Source organism: Sarcophilus harrisii, chromosome 3 (assembly GCF_902635505.1).
Source record: "Sarcophilus harrisii chromosome 3, mSarHar1.11, whole genome shotgun sequence".
Taxonomy (NCBI): Eukaryota; Metazoa; Chordata; class Mammalia; order Dasyuromorphia; family Dasyuridae; genus Sarcophilus; species Sarcophilus harrisii.
Window position 1 is genome coordinate 564,262,024 of NC_045428.1, and position 20,700 is coordinate 564,282,723.

The 20,700-nt window shown below is 45.1% G+C and overlaps 1 protein-coding gene across 1 annotated transcript; it reads left to right on the forward strand.

Moving 5' to 3' along the window:
• Window positions 1-2,262: 2,262 nt before the first annotated feature.
• LOC111719883 (aflatoxin B1 aldehyde reductase member 2) lies at window positions 2,263-13,554 on the forward strand. The gene is made up of 7 exons (XM_031962738.1): window positions 2,263-2,557; window positions 6,497-6,684; window positions 7,268-7,372; window positions 7,767-7,863; window positions 8,755-8,854; window positions 9,957-10,086; window positions 13,180-13,554. The coding sequence occupies exons 1-7, from the start codon at window positions 2,341-2,343 to the stop codon at window positions 13,339-13,341; spliced, it is 999 nt and encodes a 332-aa protein (XP_031818598.1). The 5' UTR covers window positions 2,263-2,340; the 3' UTR covers window positions 13,342-13,554.
• The last annotated feature ends 7,146 nt before the right edge of the window (window positions 13,555-20,700 follow it).

A 20,700-nucleotide genomic window follows, 5' to 3' on the forward strand; every position in this document is an offset into this window, starting at 1 on the left:
GAGCCAAAAAATGAAGCCTTTCGTTCATGGAACATGGAGGACCTAATGAAATAAGTACCTAAAAAAGTGACTTTCATTCATATTCTTCACCCAATCCTTTCCTCAGTGGCTTCCATTCCCATAGAGTCAGTAGGGCTCCTTTTGGAGGGGCTCTCAGCACAGCCCCCCAACTGTGAGAGTACAATCCCATTTCTGTGCATCTCCCTTTCAATAACCAACCCTCTCCGTCCCAACACCCAACTGTACACACACATACACACAAGCCCCACAATGCTGCGCCCTCATCCTGGCCACAGTCACAGTCCAGAGCCTAGTCCCAATGCAAAAATAGTCCAATATACAATGGACCTGGACTACATTTTGGAGGACTCTGTCCTTGGAATCCCTCTTTGTCCTAGGCACGGAGCATACCTCATGAATGACACCAGAAGTGTCTGCACATGGGGGCTCTGACACTGAGAGTTGTTCAACAGCTTAAAATGAAACAGGGAAACATTTAACAAAATAAGTAAAATGCAATGGAACAAATGTTAATATGTAGATTTTTAAGTCCATATGGAGAGGCCGCAATCCTTCTGCACGAGTAGCTCCATTTCTATCGTAAATATGACACTAACATATACCAACAGTGAAATCTCTTCACTAACAGGGAAATCATCTGTGTGGGGAGGGGACACCACAGTTCCGGAGCCAAAGACTCAGGACACGGGGATTTCCTTCCTTCTGAAGTGACTGACCTTGTCTAGGAAACCCATCAGAGCTTTATTATTTTATCCAGCCATATTATTGCATTAACAGGAACTCTCAGGATGAAAATTCCCCCATCAAAGAAGATGGCTCACTTGTTAGTGAGTTAAAGTGTTACTGGGGGCACTGAGGGGCTAAATCAGTCCATCACTTAATCAGGCAGCATTTATTAAATACCTACTAAGCGCCAGGCAATGTGCTTGCCACTGGACATACAAAGAAAGGCAAAAAACAGCTACAGACGGGGGAGGCAGCTGCAAACAGCTGTGGACAAACTATGGCACTCACCATGTGCCATAAACAGGAATGAAACTGATATCAGAGTGACCTCATTTAGGGGAGTTGAGGGGAGATGTCTCGGTCTAGCTAAGGGCTGGATCTGCAAAGGGCACACTCTGTTGTATATCGGGCCATTGATTATGGGAGATTAAAGATCTCTGGAGGCCCTAAGACTCCATTTTCCCTGTGTTGCTCATTTCCTCTGAATCTTTTATATAGCTTTGCTTGTCACCTCCCCCAGTAGACTGCAAACTCCTCGAGGGCAGGGATTGTCTTTGGCCACTTTTTGCATTTCTTTCAATGAGCACAGTGCCTGGTACACAGGAGGCGCTTAATAAATGCTGATTGACTGTCAGACGTTTTTAAAACCGCGGATTCTGCAGCTGAGTGCAAGGTAGGGCAGCTGACTCCCTCGCCCAGGATCCCGGGGACCCGATGTTTACAACGCATCTGGGAATCGCCAGCACCTCGTTAGGAGACAGCTTAGGCACGCTCATTAAGCCCTGCTTGGCTGGAGGGGGGTGGGGCGAGGGGATGGAGGCCCGGGACTCCTGGGTCCCCGGGACGGCCAGATTTTGGGCCCTTGCAGGGAGACGCGTGGGAATCTATCCAGGAGGCTTCGGTGCTTCCCTGTCCCCCCCCCCCCCCCCCCTCAGGCTGGGACCGGGATCAACAAGCCCTAAGTTTCAGGGAGATCCCGGGCTCGTCCCTCCCTGTCCCTGAGCCTCAGTTTCCTCATCTGAATAAAGCTTCTGCTCCCTTCACCGCTGCTTCCAGCCCCAAGCGCCGGGACCCCCGGAAAGGGTCTGGGCGCGGGGGGCGCGGGGGGCGGCCGCCCGGAGCCCGGGGCCGGACCAGGAGGCCCCGGGGGTCCAGCCAGGGCCGGGGGCCGCAGGCATCCGCCCCCCCAGCCCTCCAGCACCGGCCCGAGACCCGGGTCTCCCGGCACTTACGGCGTCTCCTCCGGAAGAAGAGAAAGGAAAGCGCCGGCGGCCCGGCGGCGGCCCCGGAGGCTGCCCGGGAGTCCGCAGCCGCGCTGCCCCGGACCAGCCGCCCCCCGCCCCACGTACCGCAGCAGGTAGACGGCTCCCGGCTCTCCCGGCCCGGCTCCGGAGGGGCCGCAGGCTCCGGTCACCTGATCCTCCCGTCCCGCCTCCGTGACCGCCTCGGTCCGGGCCTTGGCAGACGGTCCCTGAGACCGCGGCAGCTCGGCCTCGCCCCGCCCTTCCCGCCTCCTGGTGACGACAGGGGCGGGGCCGGAGCGCGTCCTCAGCTCCTAGCGCATCCTCCTGCGGAGCGTCTGTCCAGCCAGCCATGGCCTCCGGGTCTCGGGCTCTGGCCCTGCCGGCCTCGGTGCTGGGCACGATGGAGATGGGCTGGCGCATGGACGGGTCGGCCAGCGAGGCCGCCGTGCGCGCCTTCCTGGAGCGCGGCCACCGCGAGCTGGACACGGCCTTCGTGTACGGTGACGGCCAGTCCGAGAGCATCCTGGGCAGCCTGGGCCTGGGACTGGGGGACGGCGGCAGCCCAGGTAAGCCGGCCCAGCCCTGCCCGGACCCGTGGCGGCCCTGCCGGCCCCTGGGATCCGGCCTCCGCCGGGCCCCTGGCCGGCCCCCCTGGGGTCCGGCCCCCTAGCCGTGCCCCCCATGTCCGTGCCCCCCTGGGTCCGTGCCCCCGCCGTGAGCCCGGCCCGTGCCCCCTGGGGTCCGTGCCCTCCCGGGGCCGTGGCCTGCCTGTGCAGCCCCCGTGCCCCGTCCGGCTGTCCGTGCCCTCCGTTGGCAGCCCCGGGGTCCGTGCCCCCCCATGTCCGGCCCCGTCCGTCCCCCGCTGTGCAGCCCGGCCCGTGCCCCCATGTCCGGGCCCCCAGTCCGTGCCCCCCCATGTCCGGCCCCCGGGGTCCGTGCCCGGGCGGCAGCCCCGGGTCCGGCCCCCGGGTCCGTGCCCCCCCATGTCCGGCCCCCGGGGTCCGTGCCTCCGCCTTTGTGCAGCCCTGGGCCCGGCCCCCATGCCCGTGCCCCCATGTCCGTGCCCCCCATGTCCGTGCCCCCGGGGGGTCCGCTTGCAGCCCCGGCCTGGCCCCCGGCCCGGCCCCCGGGGTCCGTGCCCCCCCCCATGTCCGTGCCCCCCCGGGGTCCGTGCCCCCCCGCTTCGTGCAGCCCCAGACTCAGCAGGTGGGTCTTGAGGCTGTGCAGCCTCGACCCCCGCGGGCGTCGCAGCCCGGGGAATGCAGTCTCGATCCCCAGGGGGTCGCAGCCCGGGGAGTGCAGTCTCAATCCCCAGGGGTCTCAGGCCGGGGAGTGCAGCCTTGACCCCCGCGGGTCGCAGGCCAGGGAGTGCAGCCTCGGCACCCCCTGGGAGGTCGCAGCCCGGGGAGTACAGTCTCGATCCCCGGGGATCTCAGCCAGAGAATGCAGCCTCAACACCCCTCGGGGGGTCGCAGCCCTGGGAGTGCAGCCTTGACCCCGCGGGTCGCAGTCCAGGGAGTGCAGCCTCCGCACCCTCCGGGGCGTCGCAGCCCGGGGAGTGCTGTCTCGAGCCCGAGGGGTCTCAGGCTGGGGAGGGCAGCCCCGACATCCCCCGGGGGTCGCAGTCCAGGGAGTGCACTCTTGAGCACTTGGCCCGGACCCAGGGTTCCGAGGCAGGTGCCGCCTATTCCTCTAATTCTGGGGTAGGCCGCTGGATCCGAGTTCTCTGTCCCTGCCCCTGCAGTCCCTACTTCGCTAAAACGTTGTTTCGGTTGCCCTGCCCCCTTTGAGCCCCCAGCTTCCCCAGGGTCTGTGCCCCAGAGGTCCCTGAGCCGTGCTGCCCCCTCACCTGAACAGCCCCACCCCCCACCCCTCCCCCCAGTCTCTCGCCAGTCCCTTTAGCCTCTGCCTGGCAATCAGCCGATCCCCAGACCCTGGCCATACTTGCCTCCTACTGAGCCCTCAGAGCCTTCCCCAGTAGTGGCTCTTGCCCGGTGGGGCTCCTGCCCCCAGCATGCCCCCCCCCCCCAGCATCTCCTTCGAAGCCTGCCTGGCCAGGTCAAAGTTCCTGGGTGAGCATGGGGGGGAGACATTCCTGACCTTGGACCTGCCTTCCCGTGCAGGACTTTGGCCGAGTCAGCCTTTTCTGGGAGTGCCTTTGGGGAGTGGGGTGGAGGAAGGGAAGGGCTTCACTGTTCCCTCTGGAGTTTGGAGGCCCATTTAGGACCTCCATTGGGGAAGAGGGGGAGGAGAGATTCAGGGAGGGTCTTCCCTGCCCTGAATGGGGTTGGGGTGTCTTCCTGGGCCCCTGGACTGTGGGCTGGCCGGCACCCCCTTACACTTCAGTAAAGTGTGCCATCTACCTCCCCACCTCCAGTCTTGCTCAGTTGCTCTCACATATGCACGTATGTGTGTGTGTGTTCAGTCATTTCAGTCATGTCTAAGTCCTCATGACTTCAGTTGGATTTTCTTGGCAGAGATACTGGAAGGGTTTGCCATTTCCTTCTCCAGCTCATTTTACACACGGGGAAACTGAGGCAAATAGGGTATGTGACTGGCTGAGGGTCACACAGCTAGCAAGTGTCTGAGGCCAGATTTGACTCAGATCTTCCTAACTCCAGGCTGGTGCTCTAACCAATGCCCCACCTAGCTCCCTTTAATTATAACACTGAACCCCCAACCCTCCCTCCTTCCATGACACACTGGTCTCACGTGCACAGTGTTGTTTTTGTTACATTATAAAAAAGAGAAAGCCCTTGAAATAAATGGACTCCATTTTCCCACCATCCTCAGGAGTCTGCCTCATCACTTCTCCACTAGGAAGGTATATTTTAATCACCCCGGTGTGGGGGCTCTAGAAAGCAATGGTATGTTTTGTCACCCCAACTTGGGGGCTCTAGAAAACAGGACACAACATCTTTCCACCTTCTTGTTAATCAGGACTCTTTAACCCCCTTCTTCCTCTCCACTACCTCTTTCCACATCCCCACCCCAATTTGGGCTGAGTCTTACCCTCCGGATTATAGCTGTAATTTAAAGTAAAATTTCTATCAGAACTCAAGTCTTCTTCTCCTTCTCCTTCTTCCTCCTTCTTCTTCTTCCCCGGCCTCTCTCCATCTCCCCTTCCCTCAACTCCATCTATTCCCTCTCTCTCACTCACATGTCTATCTCTGTCTCTCTCCCTCTCCCTCTTTTTGTCTCTTTCTGTCTCTGAGAATAATTAAGCCATTCACACATCATCTTATAATATTATTGTTACTTTGTACACAGTATTTTTTACTTTGTATCAGCTCATGAAAGTCTTTCCGGATTTTTTTCTTTTATGAGCATCCTTCTCAGGATTTCTTATAGCACAATAGTATTTGATCACAATCACCCATTCCCTAATTGATGAACATCCTGCCAATTTCCAACTCCCTGCCACCAGAAAAAAGCTCCTATAAATATTTTTATACATATAGTCCCTCCTCCCCCTTTTAAAACCTCTTTTTAGCTGCAGAGCTAGTAATGGCACTGCTAGGTCAAAGAGTATGCATGGTTTTGTGGCTCTTTGAGAATAGTTCCAAATTGCTTTAAAGAATGGTTGAATCGGTTCACAATTCCACCTACAATGCATTAATGTCTCATTTTTTTTCCCATGTCCCCTCCAAGATCTGTTTTATTAGTTATTCTAGAGAAAGGGAAAGGGAGAAGTGGAATGGTGCAAATTATCTGCCATAAAAAGGAGGCAAGAAAAAGCTTTTACAGTGGAGGGGAAGAGGGAGAGCAGAAATTGAGTGAGTGAACCTTACTCTCATTAGAACTGGCTCAAAGAGGACGTGTGTGTGTGTGTGTGTGTGTGTGTATACACATGTATACACACACACACACACAGATATACTCAATATGGGCATAGAAATATATCTTACCCTGCAGGAAAATAAGAGGGGAATGGGATATGGGAAGAGGAGAAAAAAATATAAAAAATGCTTTTAAATGTAACTGAAGGAAAACATTAAATAAATAAATCTAATATAGAAAACAAGAGACTGATTTTGGGTCTGTGAAGGAAAGAAGGAAACAAGATTTATTAAGTGCCAACTACATGATAAGTACTGTGTTAAGTACTACAATATTATATAAGTTCAATCCTAGGAAGTAGATGCTATTATTATTATTTCCATTTTATACTTGGGGAAACTGAGGTATATAGCATCTCTATGGCTTGCTCAGTATAACAGCTAGAAGGTGTCTGAGACAGAATTTGAATTCAAATCTTCCTGACTCCAGTCCCATCAGTTTATTTACAGTACCACCTAACTGCCTCTAAAAACATACTGTTAAGATGGGAGAGGGAGGAGGGATAACTGGGAAAAACTATGAGGATGTAAAAAACAAAAAAGCATCAATAATTTTAAGTCAGCTGTTTAGATACAGGGCTTAGCAGAGGATTTTCTGACCTTGTTGAATTGAATCTGAATTGAATTGAATCTCAGTCATCTTCTATCACCTTCTTTCTCCCCAAGTGAAAATCGCCACCAAGGCCAATCCCTTGAATGGGAAGTCCTTTAGAGCCAGCAGTGTCCGGTCCCAGCTGGAGATCTCCCTGAAGCGGCTGCAGTGCTCTCGAGTGGACCTGTTCTACCTGCACATGCCAGACCACAGCACACCTGTGGAGGAGACACTACATGCCTGCAATGAGCTGTACCAGGAGGTGAGAGCAGGGGATGGTGGAGCTGAGAGGGCTGTGGGAGTCCAGGAGGTCACAGCTGGGGGGGGGGGGGGGGGGCTAAGAGCCCAGGAGGTCAGAGCTGGGAGGGCCCTTAGAACATAAGATGTCAGAGCTGGGAGGGCCCTTAGAACCCAGGAGGTCAGAGCCGGGAGGGCCCTTAGAACCCGGGAGGTCAGAGATGAAGAGGGCTTAGAGCATCGTCAGTCAATCAGTTGTTCAAGATTATTGATTAACCACTTACGTTGTGCCAGACACTGTGCTAGAGCTGGAAATGAATGAAACAGGCACTCTGATGGTTTTCTAACTAGGGGAGGCAAGAACAGGTAGAAATAGATGATTCCTGATCAGGGCCAGCCTGACCTGATGGTCTAATTCACTTCCTCTCTCCCTCTCCCTCTCTTGTTCTTTCTCTGTCTCTCTCTGTCTCTCTGTCTCTCTGTCTCTCTCTCTCTCTTTCTCTGTCTCTGTCTCTCACTCTGTCTCACTCTCTCAATCTCTGTCTCTCTCTCTCACTCTGTCTCTTTCTCTCTTACTTTGTCTCTGTCTCTTCTTTTCCCTCCCGCAGGGTAAGTTTGTAGAACTGGGACTCTCTAACTTTGCCGCCTGGGAAGTAGCTGAGATCTGTACCCTCTGCAAGAACCATGGCTGGGTCCTTCCCACTGTGTACCAGGTAAGACCCTGCCTGAGCCCGGGGTGCTGCTGGGGCTCCCGGGGGTTCTTTTTGACCAGAGTTCCCCCTTTATCCCCCCAGCTTTACTGCCTTAGAGGTCTCAGAGGTGGGGGGAGGAAGCCCAGGCCCCGAGGAGGGTGTGAGCAGCCCCATGGCACCCACCTGGGGCTGTGACTCCCAGGGCTTTGTGGTAGGAAGGGCGCTGGCTTGGCAGACACACAAGTCCTGGGTTCAGATCCAGACTCTGCCCCTTCCCTTCTCTGGGCATCGTTCACTCACCTGCCAAGTGGATGCCCAGAGCTCCCTTCTGGGCCTGAGCCCCCCAGCCCCAGGCTGCCTTGGGGGGCAGCTCCTGGCCCGGCCCCCCCAGCTGTGCTCTCCCCCCTTCTCCCAGGGCATGTACAACGCCCTCACCAGACAAGTGGAGACGGAGCTGTTCCCCTGCCTGCACCACTTTGGATTGCGCTTCTATGCCTACAACCCCTTGGCTGGTATGAGGAAAATGAGGGAGGGGGCACCTGGGTCTCTGGGGGGGGAGTCAAGAGGTCTGGGTTAAAATATGGGCTGGGATCTTTGCCTGCTGTGTGTCCATGGGCAAGTTTCAACCTCTCTGAGGCTCTGGGACCAAATGGGGGAAATAATATTTATACTGACTCACAGAGTTTTTATGGGGAAGGCATTTTTTAAAATACAAAATTCGCTCCCAAAATCTGAATTTATTGTGGCTGCCTTAGTCCTACCAAGTCACTCCTATGAGCTCAGCCTGAAGGAGGGGGCAGGATAGTGTCCAAGAATAGTGGGAGTACCAGTGTTGGCAATTCAGACATACAAATCCACACATAAGGAAGCTTCTGGGCCACATAGTTAATTAGCTTAAAGTGTGATATTATCTATGTTTTATCGTATTTTTATTTAATTTGTTAAATATTTCCCAATTATATTTAAATCTGATTTTGCTCTTTAGTAGCAAGTTTGACACTTTTGCTTTAGAGGAATTATCCTTCTCTTCTTCTTCCCCATCCCATGGCCCAGTTTTAGAATTCTGAACTTAGGAACCATGACCATTGTTCCTGGCTGGGACATGTCAACCTGTTCCCCTGCTCTCCCACTCACCTTCCAGGTGACTTTTGCCACCAGGATGCTCCTTCCAGGCCACATCTCATGTGTGGCTTCCCTTGTTAGACGATAACCTGTAGGAGGGCAGGGCTTTTTGCCTTTGTGTCTGTGTATCACACATCGTTTGATTGCTTTACAATGTTTACACCTGCTTTTCCCTTCATTCTACTTCCTTGGTTGTTGCCAGGTTGAGAACTCAGGCCCCACTTTATGCAGCCTTAGCCCTCAGTGGAATCCCTGAATCTCACTGTCCATCCTTCCCACAGGGGGTCTCCTGACGGGCAAATACAAGTATGAAGACAAGGATGAAAAGCAGCCTGTGGGCCGATTCTTTGGAAATAATTTTTCTGAAATCTACCGCAAACGGTGAGCTGCCTGTGAGTGGGTTGGAGGCTGGAGAGTGTTCTGATCCATCACAAACTGCCCTGGCTCCCATGGGGTAATCGGATGGAAGAAGGGAGGAAGACTTAGATGTCAAATCCCTCTTTTTACAGATTGGGAAACTGAGGCACAACCGTCTGATTGTGGCAGAGCTCGTGGTGCCTTCTGGCTCCAAATGCATTCTTCTTTCTACTCTACCACTCTTGAGCTTTCTCTTGCTTCTTTGAACTCAGCTTTGTGGCCAGAACTGCTGGGACTGAGCCTGAAATTAGGAGTTTCAGATCTTTCCTTAGAGAGGAAGTGCTTAGCAAATTGTAAAAAAAAAAAAAAAAAAAAAAAAAGTTGGCCTGGAAATCTCGGCCTGCTTTCATCAGTAACTAGCTCTGGGACTTGGATGAGGCAGCATCCCTATTTCTGCCCTTCTTTATCTGTAAAATGGGTATGAACCTTTGGCCCAAATCTCAGGGAAGCCAGCCCACATCTCAGAGTCAGAAGGACATCTTTCCCTGGGCCTCGGGTCCAGCCCAACCCTGAATAGTCCCTGACCCTTCTGAAGGCCACTCCCCATTTGGGGAAAAACTGGCCCATTTGGAAGGCCCACAGGATAGCCCCCCAGGCTCTGGTGCTCTCCTCATGACCCCAAATTTCACCTAAGCAACCCCAGCTCCTTCAACCCTTCCTGAGTGCCCATCATGGCCTTCATCCAGATACTCTCAGTGTTGTTGTGAGTTTTCAGGACACTGAGAGTATCCTTCCCAGAGTGTGGAACCAGTCCTAAGATGTGCCCTCTCTTGGGGTGTCCTGTGGGACGAGAGGAGATTATGGGGAAAAGTGACCGTGAAGGAAGGAAGTTCTTAGTGTGTGTCTAGGGCCAAGGTCCTGCCCATTACTGGAGGTCACTTTAGGGGCTGTGGGATCCCCACTGGGGGGTTTGCAGCAGGCAGTACCTGTGGTCACCAGGGAGGACCTTGGGGGGCTCTGGGACCAGCAGCCCAGGGTCTCTGCCAAGCCAAGCCCCGCACAGTCCCTGCTGAGGCAGTTTGGGGGTGCTGACCACTAACCTTCCCTCTCTGCCCATTCCCTGCAGCTTCTGGAAGGAGCATCACTTCCAGGCCATTGCCCTTGTGGAGAAAGCTCTGGCAGCGTCCTCTGGGGCCAAGCCTTCCAGCATGACCTCGGCAGCCCTCCGATGGATGTACCACCACTCCCAGCTCCAGGTAGGCCCCGTCTGGGCCCATGCTCCTCAGCCCTTGTAGAAGCTGGGCCCCGTTCTCAGCTTTTGCATTCCTTGAAAGACCTTTCCTTTCTTGATGCAATGGGCTTTTTAACCAAATTGGATAAATATTTGTTTGAACACGAGTGGTCAACAATACTACAAAGAACACTTCTGGATCCTTTTATAATTTCCCCTTTATACACACAAGCCATCACTCTGGAGTCAGCTTTCTTTTCTATGAAGGGAAGCATTTATATAGCACCCAGTGTGCTAAGGGCTTTTCAAGTACTGTCTCATTTTATTCTCTCAACAACTCTGGGAGAAGAGGTACTTTTATTGTCATCATTTCCCCCTTGGGGAAACAGAGGCAGACAGAAGTGAAGTGACGTGGCATGGTCACACAGCCACAGAGTATCTAGATTTGAAGTCAGATTTTTCTGACTCCAGGCCCCGAGGCTCTACCCACTGGGCCCCCGAGCTGCTTCTGAGTCACCTCTTCCCCGTGTCCTAATTCTTCCTGTTCACCTTCTCCTTCCTGCAGGTCCCATGACAGTCAGCTGTCAGAGCTGGCTTCAGAGGCCCCAAGGCTTGGGTTGGGAGGCCCACTCAGGTGCTTTGGCTTGGGTGACTTGCAAGCAAGTCCTGATTTCTCTGGCCTTCAGTTCCCTCCTCAGAAAAATGGGGATAATAATGAAAAATTCACCCCACAGGGCTCTTGTGAGCCCCCAAAGAGGAATTGTGCATAGTTAATGAACTTAAAAGGACCAAATCGGTGTCACCCTGCCCACTGAGTGCAGTGTCCCAAAAGTCTTGGTGCTATTTTTAACTTTTAAAAGCAAGTGAAGTTGTTAAAAATTAAAAACAAAAAACAAAAAACAAAAACGTTCAGATTGCACTGAGACTTTTGGGACACCTACATCTATGATTGTGTATTCGTGTGTTTCTATTTATGTACATTTATGCATCTATAAGTTTATGGCCATGGCTATGCCACGGTCTAAGGTCCAAGCTGGAAAGGGGCTCAGGGATGGTCCCCCAGAATCTGAACGCCTCTGCTTGGAGATCTCTAGAGATGGGGAGTGCTCTGCTTTCTGAGGATCTGGGAGATGGGCGCTCCCTTAAACCAGAGACTGTCAGCCCCTTATCTTATTAGGCAGCCACAAGGGCGTCCTGCGGATGGCTTGTCAGCAAGGTTGGTTCCTGTTGTCCAAGTCCAGGCCTGGGTCGCAGACTTTCTAGCTGGGTAGTTGCCAGAGATTGTGCATTCCCTTGGCACTGACTTGGAGAGCCCAGAGTCCCCTTGATGGCACGGAGAGACAAAGAGGAAGCCTTCCTTCGAGTAACTAACTCTCCTCTTTGTTGGAAGGGACTGAGGAGCTTCCCTCTGTCTGTGACCCACCTTGTTTCCTTACAAAATTTAAACATTCAATCCTGATAGACTTGTGATGGAGAGAGCCAGCTACATCCAGAGAGAGGATTGTGGGGATTGACTGTGGATTTCAAGCATAGCATTTTCACCTTTGTTCTTGTTGTTGTTTAATTGCTTTTTTTTCTTGCACATTTTTCCCCTTTAGATCTGATTTTTCTGTGCAGAATGATAAATGTGGAAATATGTGTAGAAGAATTGCACCCATTTAACCTATATTGGATTGCTTGCTGTCTAGGCGGGGCAAGGAAGGGAGGAAGAAAAATTTGGAACGTTTTGCAAAGGACAATGTAGAAAACTATATTTGTATGTATTTTGAAACAAAAGCTATTATTAAAATATGCAGATTAAAGATAAAAGAGAAAGATAAAAATTAGGCTTTTTTTTTTTGCTTTTCAACTTTTTTTATTGAAACTTTTTATTTTCAAAAGATGCACAGATAATTTGACATTGACCCCTTATGTTTCAGATTTTCTCCTTCTTCCAATATAAGTTAAACATGGTAAAAATTATATATTAAATCCAATAAATGCATACATATTTATACAATTATTTTGCTGCACAAGAAAAATCAAATCAAACCAGAAAAACAGAAAGAAAACAAAATGCGAACAAACAACAACAGAAAGAGTGAAAATACTATATTGTGATCCATACTCAGTCCCCACAGTCCTCTCTCTGGGTGTAGATGGCTCTCTTCACCACTGAACAACTGGAACTGGTCTGAATCTATTCATATTGAAGAGAGCCACGTCCATCAGAATTGACCATTGTATAATCTTGTTGGTGCTGTATATAATGATCTCCTGGTTCTGCTCAAAATTTAGGCTTTTTTCCATCTTAAAGTTTGTGGATAAATCTGGGAATTGGGAAGAATTGAGTTCAAAGCCCAGCCTCAGACATGTAGTAGCTGTGTTATCCCGGGTATGTCACTTCACTTCTGTCTGTCTCAATTTCCTCATCTGCAAAGCAAGGGTAAGAACAGCTGCTGTCTCTCAGGGTTATTTACAGGATCAAATGAGACAATATATGAAAATCAATTTGCAAAGCTGAAAGTGTTCTATAAATGTGATTATCCTGGGGGCAGTGGATAGAGCACCAGCCCTGAAGTCAGGAGGACCTAAGTTCTAATCTGACCTCAGACACTTAACACTTCCTGGCTGTGTGACCCTGGGCAAGTCACTTAACCCCAACTGCCTCAGCCAAAAAAATAATAATAATGATTATTCCAATCCAACTAGATTGTGAACCTCTCAGAGGAAGAGACGGGGTCTAAAACCCCTATGGTTCTCTCAGGCCAGAACTGTCTTGCCCAGAGCAGGCAGTCAGCAAATCTAGACATCATTTGGATGCTAAGTGAGAGTGGAAAGCGTGGTGAGTTTCCCTGCCAGTACCTCTGCTTCAGATATCACTGAGGCCTTAGGGGACAATAAGCACAAGCCTCCTTGGCTACTGCTGAATCCTGTTTATCCCTACCTTTGTCTTACCATTGCTTGGGAGGCTGGGGAATAAGACCTGCCATGGTGGGGGGAGACTTCATAGATTGTGGTCTGTGATTAATGGCTCTATGGGAAAGCCTTGGGAGACATACAAGGACTAAGATGATCTTTGTCCTTCATAAGAACAGAGCCCACACTCTTACCTGGTTCTGCCCCCCTCTCCTGACAGGGTGCCCGCGGAGACGCCGTTATCCTGGGCATGACCAGCGTGGAGCAGCTGCAGCAGAATTTGGCGGCCTCAGAGGAGGGCCCACTGGAGCCTGCGGTGGTGAAGGCCTTCGAGCAGGCCTGGCACCTTGTTGCCCACGAATGCCCCAACTACTTCCGCTAGCTGCTGCCTGACCGATCCTGGCCAGCCCGTGCCCTCTGCCCCGTCAGCCCACTTTCACCTTAACCTTCCCAAGCTCTGTCTCCCACATTGTGTCTCTTCTCAGAATCTTGGTTTTCCTGGGGGGGAACCTCTGGCCTCCTGTCCTGTTGCTCTTACTGCCTGAGGTCTGAGACCTATTCTGTCCTGTTGGAATAAAAGCAAGTTTGCACAAGAGTCTTTGACTGGTCTTTGGGGGAAAGGTGCTCAGGGGATTTCTCCGCCCAGTCATAATCTTATGGGGAATTGACTCTGTAGGGAATTTCATGCCCTATTCAAGGGTCCCCCACGCACACTGTAAAGTTTCTATAAATTAGTAATTATTATTCATGTCCTTAGGGTTTGATGTCCTCTGCCAAATGGGGACACTCTAGGTATTACCTTACCCAGAAGAGGAAGGAACCATGCAAACCTTAAAGTTCTACAGAAAAAATGGCAGTAATAACAGTTGGGCTTTGTCCAGCATGCATTTCTGGTAGAATAGAAGCTCCTTGAAGGCAGGGAATATCTCATTTAGGGGTTTCACAGGCTCATATCTTTATAGTTGGAAGGGAACTCAGAAGTCCTGGAAAGGTAAAGTAATAATACCAAATAAATATCATGGGTGAGATTTTAACTCAGGTACTCCTATTATCAAGCTGGCACCCTCTTAGTACCTGTCATAGTGCTTGTATATAGCAAAGGTTTAATAAATACTTGTTGATGGATTATTAGATCTCATATAATCATTTATTGTTGGTGTTTTCTCTAGAACTGTGATTTCATCATTATAAAGAATTAGTAGAAAGGAATATATATTACACCAGTTCTGGAGGCAAAATGCTAACTTAAAAGAGGAAGGGAAATAAATAATAAATCTTTAAAAAAAAAATAACAACAATATTAATACTAAAGACACAAATTCTAAAGAAACCGTAAAGCTAACTTATACCTTTAAATGTAAATGGACAAATATCCATTAAAAAGAAAGAGAGTGACATACTGGACAATAAAAGAAACTTACTCCTAAAAATTTACAAGAAACAAAAACCAAAGAAATACATAGAAACAAAATGAGAAGATGAAATGTAACAAAATATGCATAAGTTGAAGCCAAAAAGCAAATGTTGGAATTATGCTATTTGACAAAGTAAAAGTATTCACACTATCGTTAGAGTCAAACAAGGACATTATTATTATTATTATTATTATTATCATTTTTGCAGAGGCAATCAGAGTTAAGTGACTTGCCCAGAGTCCCACAGCTAGGAAGTGTTAAATGTCTGAAGTCATATTTGAACTCAGGTTCTCTTGACTTCAGGGCTGGTGCTCTATCCACTACATCAACTAGCTGCCCCAACATTATATTATTTTTAAAGGAACTATAGATGTCAAATTACTTTCAATATTAAATTTATATGCACTTAATCACATGGCATCTAAATTCATAAAAGAAAAATTAACTGAATTGCAAAAAGACACCAACAGTAACAGTAGGAGGTTTTCATGTTCCTTTCTCAGGCTTGTGCAAAAGTAAGAAAGACAAATTAAAGGGAAAATACTGTATAGAAATATTAGTTTATAACTAATAGATTTTTGATACTTTCTAAAAGGAACCATTATTTCTGAGCACAAGCATGTTTTACAAGAAAGGGAAGAAAGAAATCTCAAAACATGCAATTCATCTGCAGACCACAATGCAATAAAAATAGTAATCAACACAGGAACCCTAACCAAATTGTGACAATGATGAAATCCTAAATAACAAATGGCTCAGAGAAGAAATCAGAAACAATAACTATGGAAGACAGTGGTAGTGATGAGACAACCCACCAAAATTTCTTGAATGTATTTCTTGGATTATTAAGGGACTGGAAAGTGAAATGAACATGCATGTTACTCACCTGTTCATAGTGCCTTAAAAAGAACATCATTATGATGGAATGTTATTGTACTATAAGAAATGATGAACAGGATATTATTAAAAAAAAAAAAAAAACCTGGAAAGTACTCCATGAGCTCAAGCAAAGTGAAATGTACTTTGAAAACTATCTTTGCATGTATAAAATATATAAAAATAAAAAAGCTGTTATAAATTTTTTAAAAAGTGAAATGTATTATGAACAAAGTAATAACAAAGTCGTGGAGTGATTAGCTGTAAATGACTTTGCTATTCTCAGCAATACAATGATCCAAGACCACTTATGGAAGAGTTATGATAAAAAAAAAAATGCTATTGATACCCAGAGAAAGAACTGATTTTGTCTGAATACAGACTGAAGCACACTTTTTTCTTTTTCTTTTTTTTGCCAGGAAGGATGAAGAGAGATCTATGTTCGTTCTTTCTCTTCCTTCCTTCCTTCCTTCCTTCCTTCCTTCCTTCCTTCCTTCCTTCCTTCCTTCCTTCCTTCCTTCCTTCCTTCCTTCCTTCTCTCTCTCTGTCTCTCTCTCTCTCTGTCTCTCTCACTCTCTTATTCTCTTGCTCTTGCTCTTTTTTTTACTGAGGCAATTGGGGTTAAGTGACTTGCCCAGGATCACAAAGCTAGGAAGTGTTAAGTATCTGAGGTCAAATTTGAACTCAGGGCCCCCTGACTTCAGGGCTGGTGCTCTATCCATTGTGACACCTACCTGCCCCCAAGATGTATGTTTTCTTTTGCAACATGATGATTATGGATGTTTTGCATAACTTCATAGTTGCTTTCTCATTGGGGGGTTGAAAGAGGAAGGGAGAGAATCTTGAACTCAAAAGTCTTAAAAACAAATGTAAAAAAAAAAATTGTTTTACATGTACCTGGGGAAAACAAAAATATTAAAACATGAAGAAAACTGATCATGAATTACACATATAACCTAGATCAAATTATTTACTGTCTCAAGGAGTGGGGAGGGAAGGAGAAAATTTGGAACTTTGTTTTCTTTTCTTTTCTTTTTTTTTTGGTAAATAGTATTTTGTTTTTTATGATAAAATAGTATTTTATCATAAATAGTATGATAGTTTTCAACATTCATTTTTTATAAGATTTTGAGTTCCAATTTTTCCCCTTTCCCCCTATCTCCCTGCCTGAGACAACAAGCAATCTGATATAGGTTATACATGTGCAATCATGTAATCATGTTTCCATATTAGTCATGTTGTGAAAGAAGAAACAGAATAAAAAGGAAAACACACACACAAAAAAAAAAACTAAAAATAGTATGCTTTGATTTGTATTCAGACTCCATAGTTCTTTCTCTGGATATGGATAGCATTTTCATGTGTCTTGTGTCTTTTGGAATTATCTTGGGTCATCGTATTGCTGAGAAGAACCAAGTCTATCATAGTTAATCATTGCACAATCTTGTTGTTGCTATGTACAATGTCTTACTGGTTCTGCTTGTTTCACTCAGCATCAATTTGTGTAAACCTTTCCAGGTCTTTCTAAAATCGGTCTGTTCATTATTTTTTATAGAACAATATCATTCCATTACTAGCATATACCATAACTTATTCAGCCATTCCCCAATTGGTGGGGATCTACTTATTTCCCACTCATCAGAACTTCTTTTTTTCTCAATCATATGTTAACAGATAATTTAAATAAAATGGATGAATATTTAGAAAAATACATAATACTCAAATTAACAGACTAAAAAATAGAAAATTCAAATAATTCTATCTCAGAAAAATGAAATTGAATATATCAAAAAGTAATTTCCAAAGAAAATATCCCAGGACTAGATGGTTTTAAAAGTGAATTCTATGAAACATTAATAGAACAATTAATTCCAGCATCATTCCAACTATTTGCAAAAATGGAGAGAAAAAGGATTTTATTAAAAATCTTTCCATGAGACAAATATGGTCCTGATGCCTAAATGAGGGAGCAAAACAAAAAAAAAAAAAAAAAAAAAAAAACAGAAAAAACTATAGACCAGTGTCTCCAATGGATATTGTTCCAAAAATAATGAGTAAAGTGTTAGCAAAGTCTATAGAAACGTATTAAAAACATTATGTAATATGATCATGTTGGATTATAAATATTAAGAAAACTTAAAACATAATAGATCACATTAATAAAAAAAATTAAAACCACATGATTACACCAAGATGCAGAAAAAGCTTTTGACAAAATAATAATATCACTTGATGTTCCAAAAAAAAAAATTAAAAGCATATGAATAAATGAAATGAACTGTTCTTTATTATGGTAAATAGTAACTACTAAAACCAAGAGCAAAATTTATCAGTGTTGTGATAGGAATTTAACAAAAGGATAAACTGAGTTAGAACTCTAGGCAAGATGACATTTGTCGGCAGGGGTATGCCATCTATCAATAAATTAAGTCAGTGAACTGTCTCCATTAATGCCAAAGACTTTGAGAAAAGGACAGTTCCCCTTCTATGGGTTTTGGGGAGTACAAAACAAAAAACAGAACAAGATAAATGACTTTATGGGATTAAAGACGACACATCTGGATACAGAGATGGGGTTCGGGGAATAGCATGATTGCTTGGAAGTCTGGTTATGTGTACTAGCAACGATCCCCATTCTTCTTACAATAGACTAAAAAGTGTTCATTGTCTGAGTCCAGGTGTGAGAAAGTGGCCTAGACTTTTGCATAACAAAATGGACATTCTAGAAGGATAGCTTGGAGGAGGAAAGATATTAGCCTGAAACTCCTTTTCTGTTCTCAGAAATTCTCTAAATCAAGTTAAGATCCTTGAGCAGGAGAGCTGGGTTTTTAAACTTAACCTATTGAAGGCCAGTTAAATTCTGAATCCATTTCAGAGACAAAGAACCATGACTTAAACAGTTACAGGATAAAGCAATTACAGGACAAATCAATTACTTGTAAATAGGATCAATACATAAATTTATATAAATAAATTTAAATCTCATCAGAAATGGAAAAATACTAGGACCTAGTAAAATCAGGAATAAAGCAAAGATGTTTACTGTTGCCTTTATATCTGATATAAATCTGGATATGCTAGTTAGCAATGATACATGGAAATAAATTGAAGAAATAAAAATGGGCAAAGAAGAAAAAAGTTATTGGTCTTTGCAGATTATATGATGTTTTACTTAGAAAATCCTAGAGGATCAGTAAAAATTTCATTGGAACAATAAGTTCAGCAAAGTAGCAAGATATAAAATGAATTCACATAATCAGTTTTTCTATATGTTATGAACAAAATCATCAGAAAGAGACAGAGAGATTTCATCCTATTTGGTTATGGAATTTGTAAAATATTCATAAGTCTACTTACCAAGGAAAAGAGAGATTTATAATATAACAACAAACTGCTCTTTACAAAAGATGCAGACCTAATTAATTGGAAAACTATTAATTATTTGTGGCTCAACCTGCCAATATAAGAAAAATGATAATGCTATCAAGTTAATTTAATTATTCAGTGCCAATCAATAGGTTAATTTATAGAATTCCATATATAGAATTTATAAAATAATTTATAGAATTATTACAAAATAATAATAATAATAATTCATTTGAAAGAATGCTGGAGTCCAGCTCCAGTAATGGTAAAGGTGTGGAAATCAAGGGCCAGGCAAAAGGATTCCTTATGATTTCTCCAAATTTATTGGTCAGAGAGACAAATATATATATAACTCCAATGCTTATAGAACTAATACACGGCACACTCTTTCTAACCAGCTCAATCTCCTGAGATGCAAATGATTAAGCCCAGATTTGGCTACTTCAACAGAGATGTAAATAGTTGTGATACACATCAGAGAAAAATTATCATACCAATATCCTCAAGTACCATCCTCCCAAATGCCTTTAGTCTCCATTGTGGGCTGCTTTTCCTGTCCTACATTCAAAGGTATGTCTTTGATCTATTATATATCTGAGTTTGTATTTTGCTTCAGTCCTTCGAATCTTTATCAATGTATTTAGTGAGTCTGTCTTTGCAGTGGTATATAGAAAAGGGAAGTGGATGAGCCAAGCTACTGTAAGTATTAAAACCTGAAATGGATTCTTACCTCCTGGCCCTCTACAAAGGAACAAAATCAAATTACTTTCATATTTGGGAATTTTTAAAAAGTAGGGTTGAGGAAGAAATAGCATTTCAAGAAGGCAATTTATATTACAAAGCAATAATCAAAAAATTAGTACTGGCTAAAAAAGAAATATATTGAATGGGGTCTTCTAATTCAGAAAGAAATAAGAAGCTAAAGGAATAGGAGGGGAGAAGAATTTTTAGAGGGAATCTTCTACACATCAGATCAGGATTAAAGAAAAAGCAACAAATACATTTAGAAGGGAATAGAAGTCTTCGAAATGTATAAAGAAATAAGAGGATGAGGGAATAAGACAAGGGGGTGGTATAGAAGGGTATGTAAATTAATGGGAATGGGATAAAGAGGGAACAACATATATATTTGGGAAGCTATAAAAATCTTCTAAATTCAGGTAGAAATAAGAGGACTAGAGGAAAGGGCTCTGAGGAGGGGATAGAGAGGAATCCTTGGAGGAAGGGTAGATTAAGTAATAGAAGGGCAAGGTAGCAGAGGAATCAGGAGGGAAAGGAAGTAAGAGATAGATGCAAACATAAAATAAAGATCAGGATGTTAAAAAAAAAAAAAAAGCAGGGGTAGTAATCATGATCTCAGAGAAAGTTAAAGCTAAAACAGATTTAATCAAATTATGTTGCACGTCTGCCATATTAATCAAGATTGCTCTGCACTGCTTAAATAACTAGACAGTATAAGATGGGAACATTGCTGTGGTATAGGAAATGATGACTTGTGGATTTAGAAAAAAGTATGGAAAGACTTAGACTTTTGAAGGAAGATGTTATCCATCTTAAGAGAAACAGGAGACAAACAACCATACTACATAGGCCTTACATAAATTCATGTCAATATATATGTTTATATATATGTATGATTATAGACATCTATGTATATGTATTTATGTGTATATGTGAATGCATATATGTATGTAAATATATTCATGTGTGCATATGTATGTATATGAATATGTATGGAAATATATTTAAGTGCATATGTATGAATATGTGGGTAAATATATATTCATGTACATATATTTATGTATATATATGTACATATCCCCTACATATATATACATAAATATATATTTCCCTCCCTTCTTGGGGAGGAAGAGGAAAAAAAGAATAAAGTAAAAAATGTACAACAGAGAAGAAAGAAGCAAAAAAAAAAAATAGATGAACTGCTCTGAATATCATGTGTATTATTTATTATATAGGCTTTCTTGAAATGGAAATTTATTGCTTTATATTTTGAATTCTCTATTAATTTCTGCTGTTCACATGACAATTTTTTTTCTTTTTCTATTTTGAACTTAAGTTTTAAG

Bases quoted from the DNA above. Each gene is read 5' to 3' on its own strand.
- LOC111719883 (XM_031962738.1), top strand. From the start codon at position 2,341: ATGGCCTCCGGGTCTCGGGCTCTGGCCCTGCCGGCCTCGGTGCTGGGC. The intron at 6,685-7,267 runs GTGAGAGCAGGG...TCCCTCCCGCAG, and splicing joins GCAATGAGCTGTACCAGGAG to GGTAAGTTTGTAGAACTGGG. The intron at 8,855-9,956 runs GTGAGCTGCCTG...CATTCCCTGCAG, and splicing joins TCTGAAATCTACCGCAAACG to CTTCTGGAAGGAGCATCACT.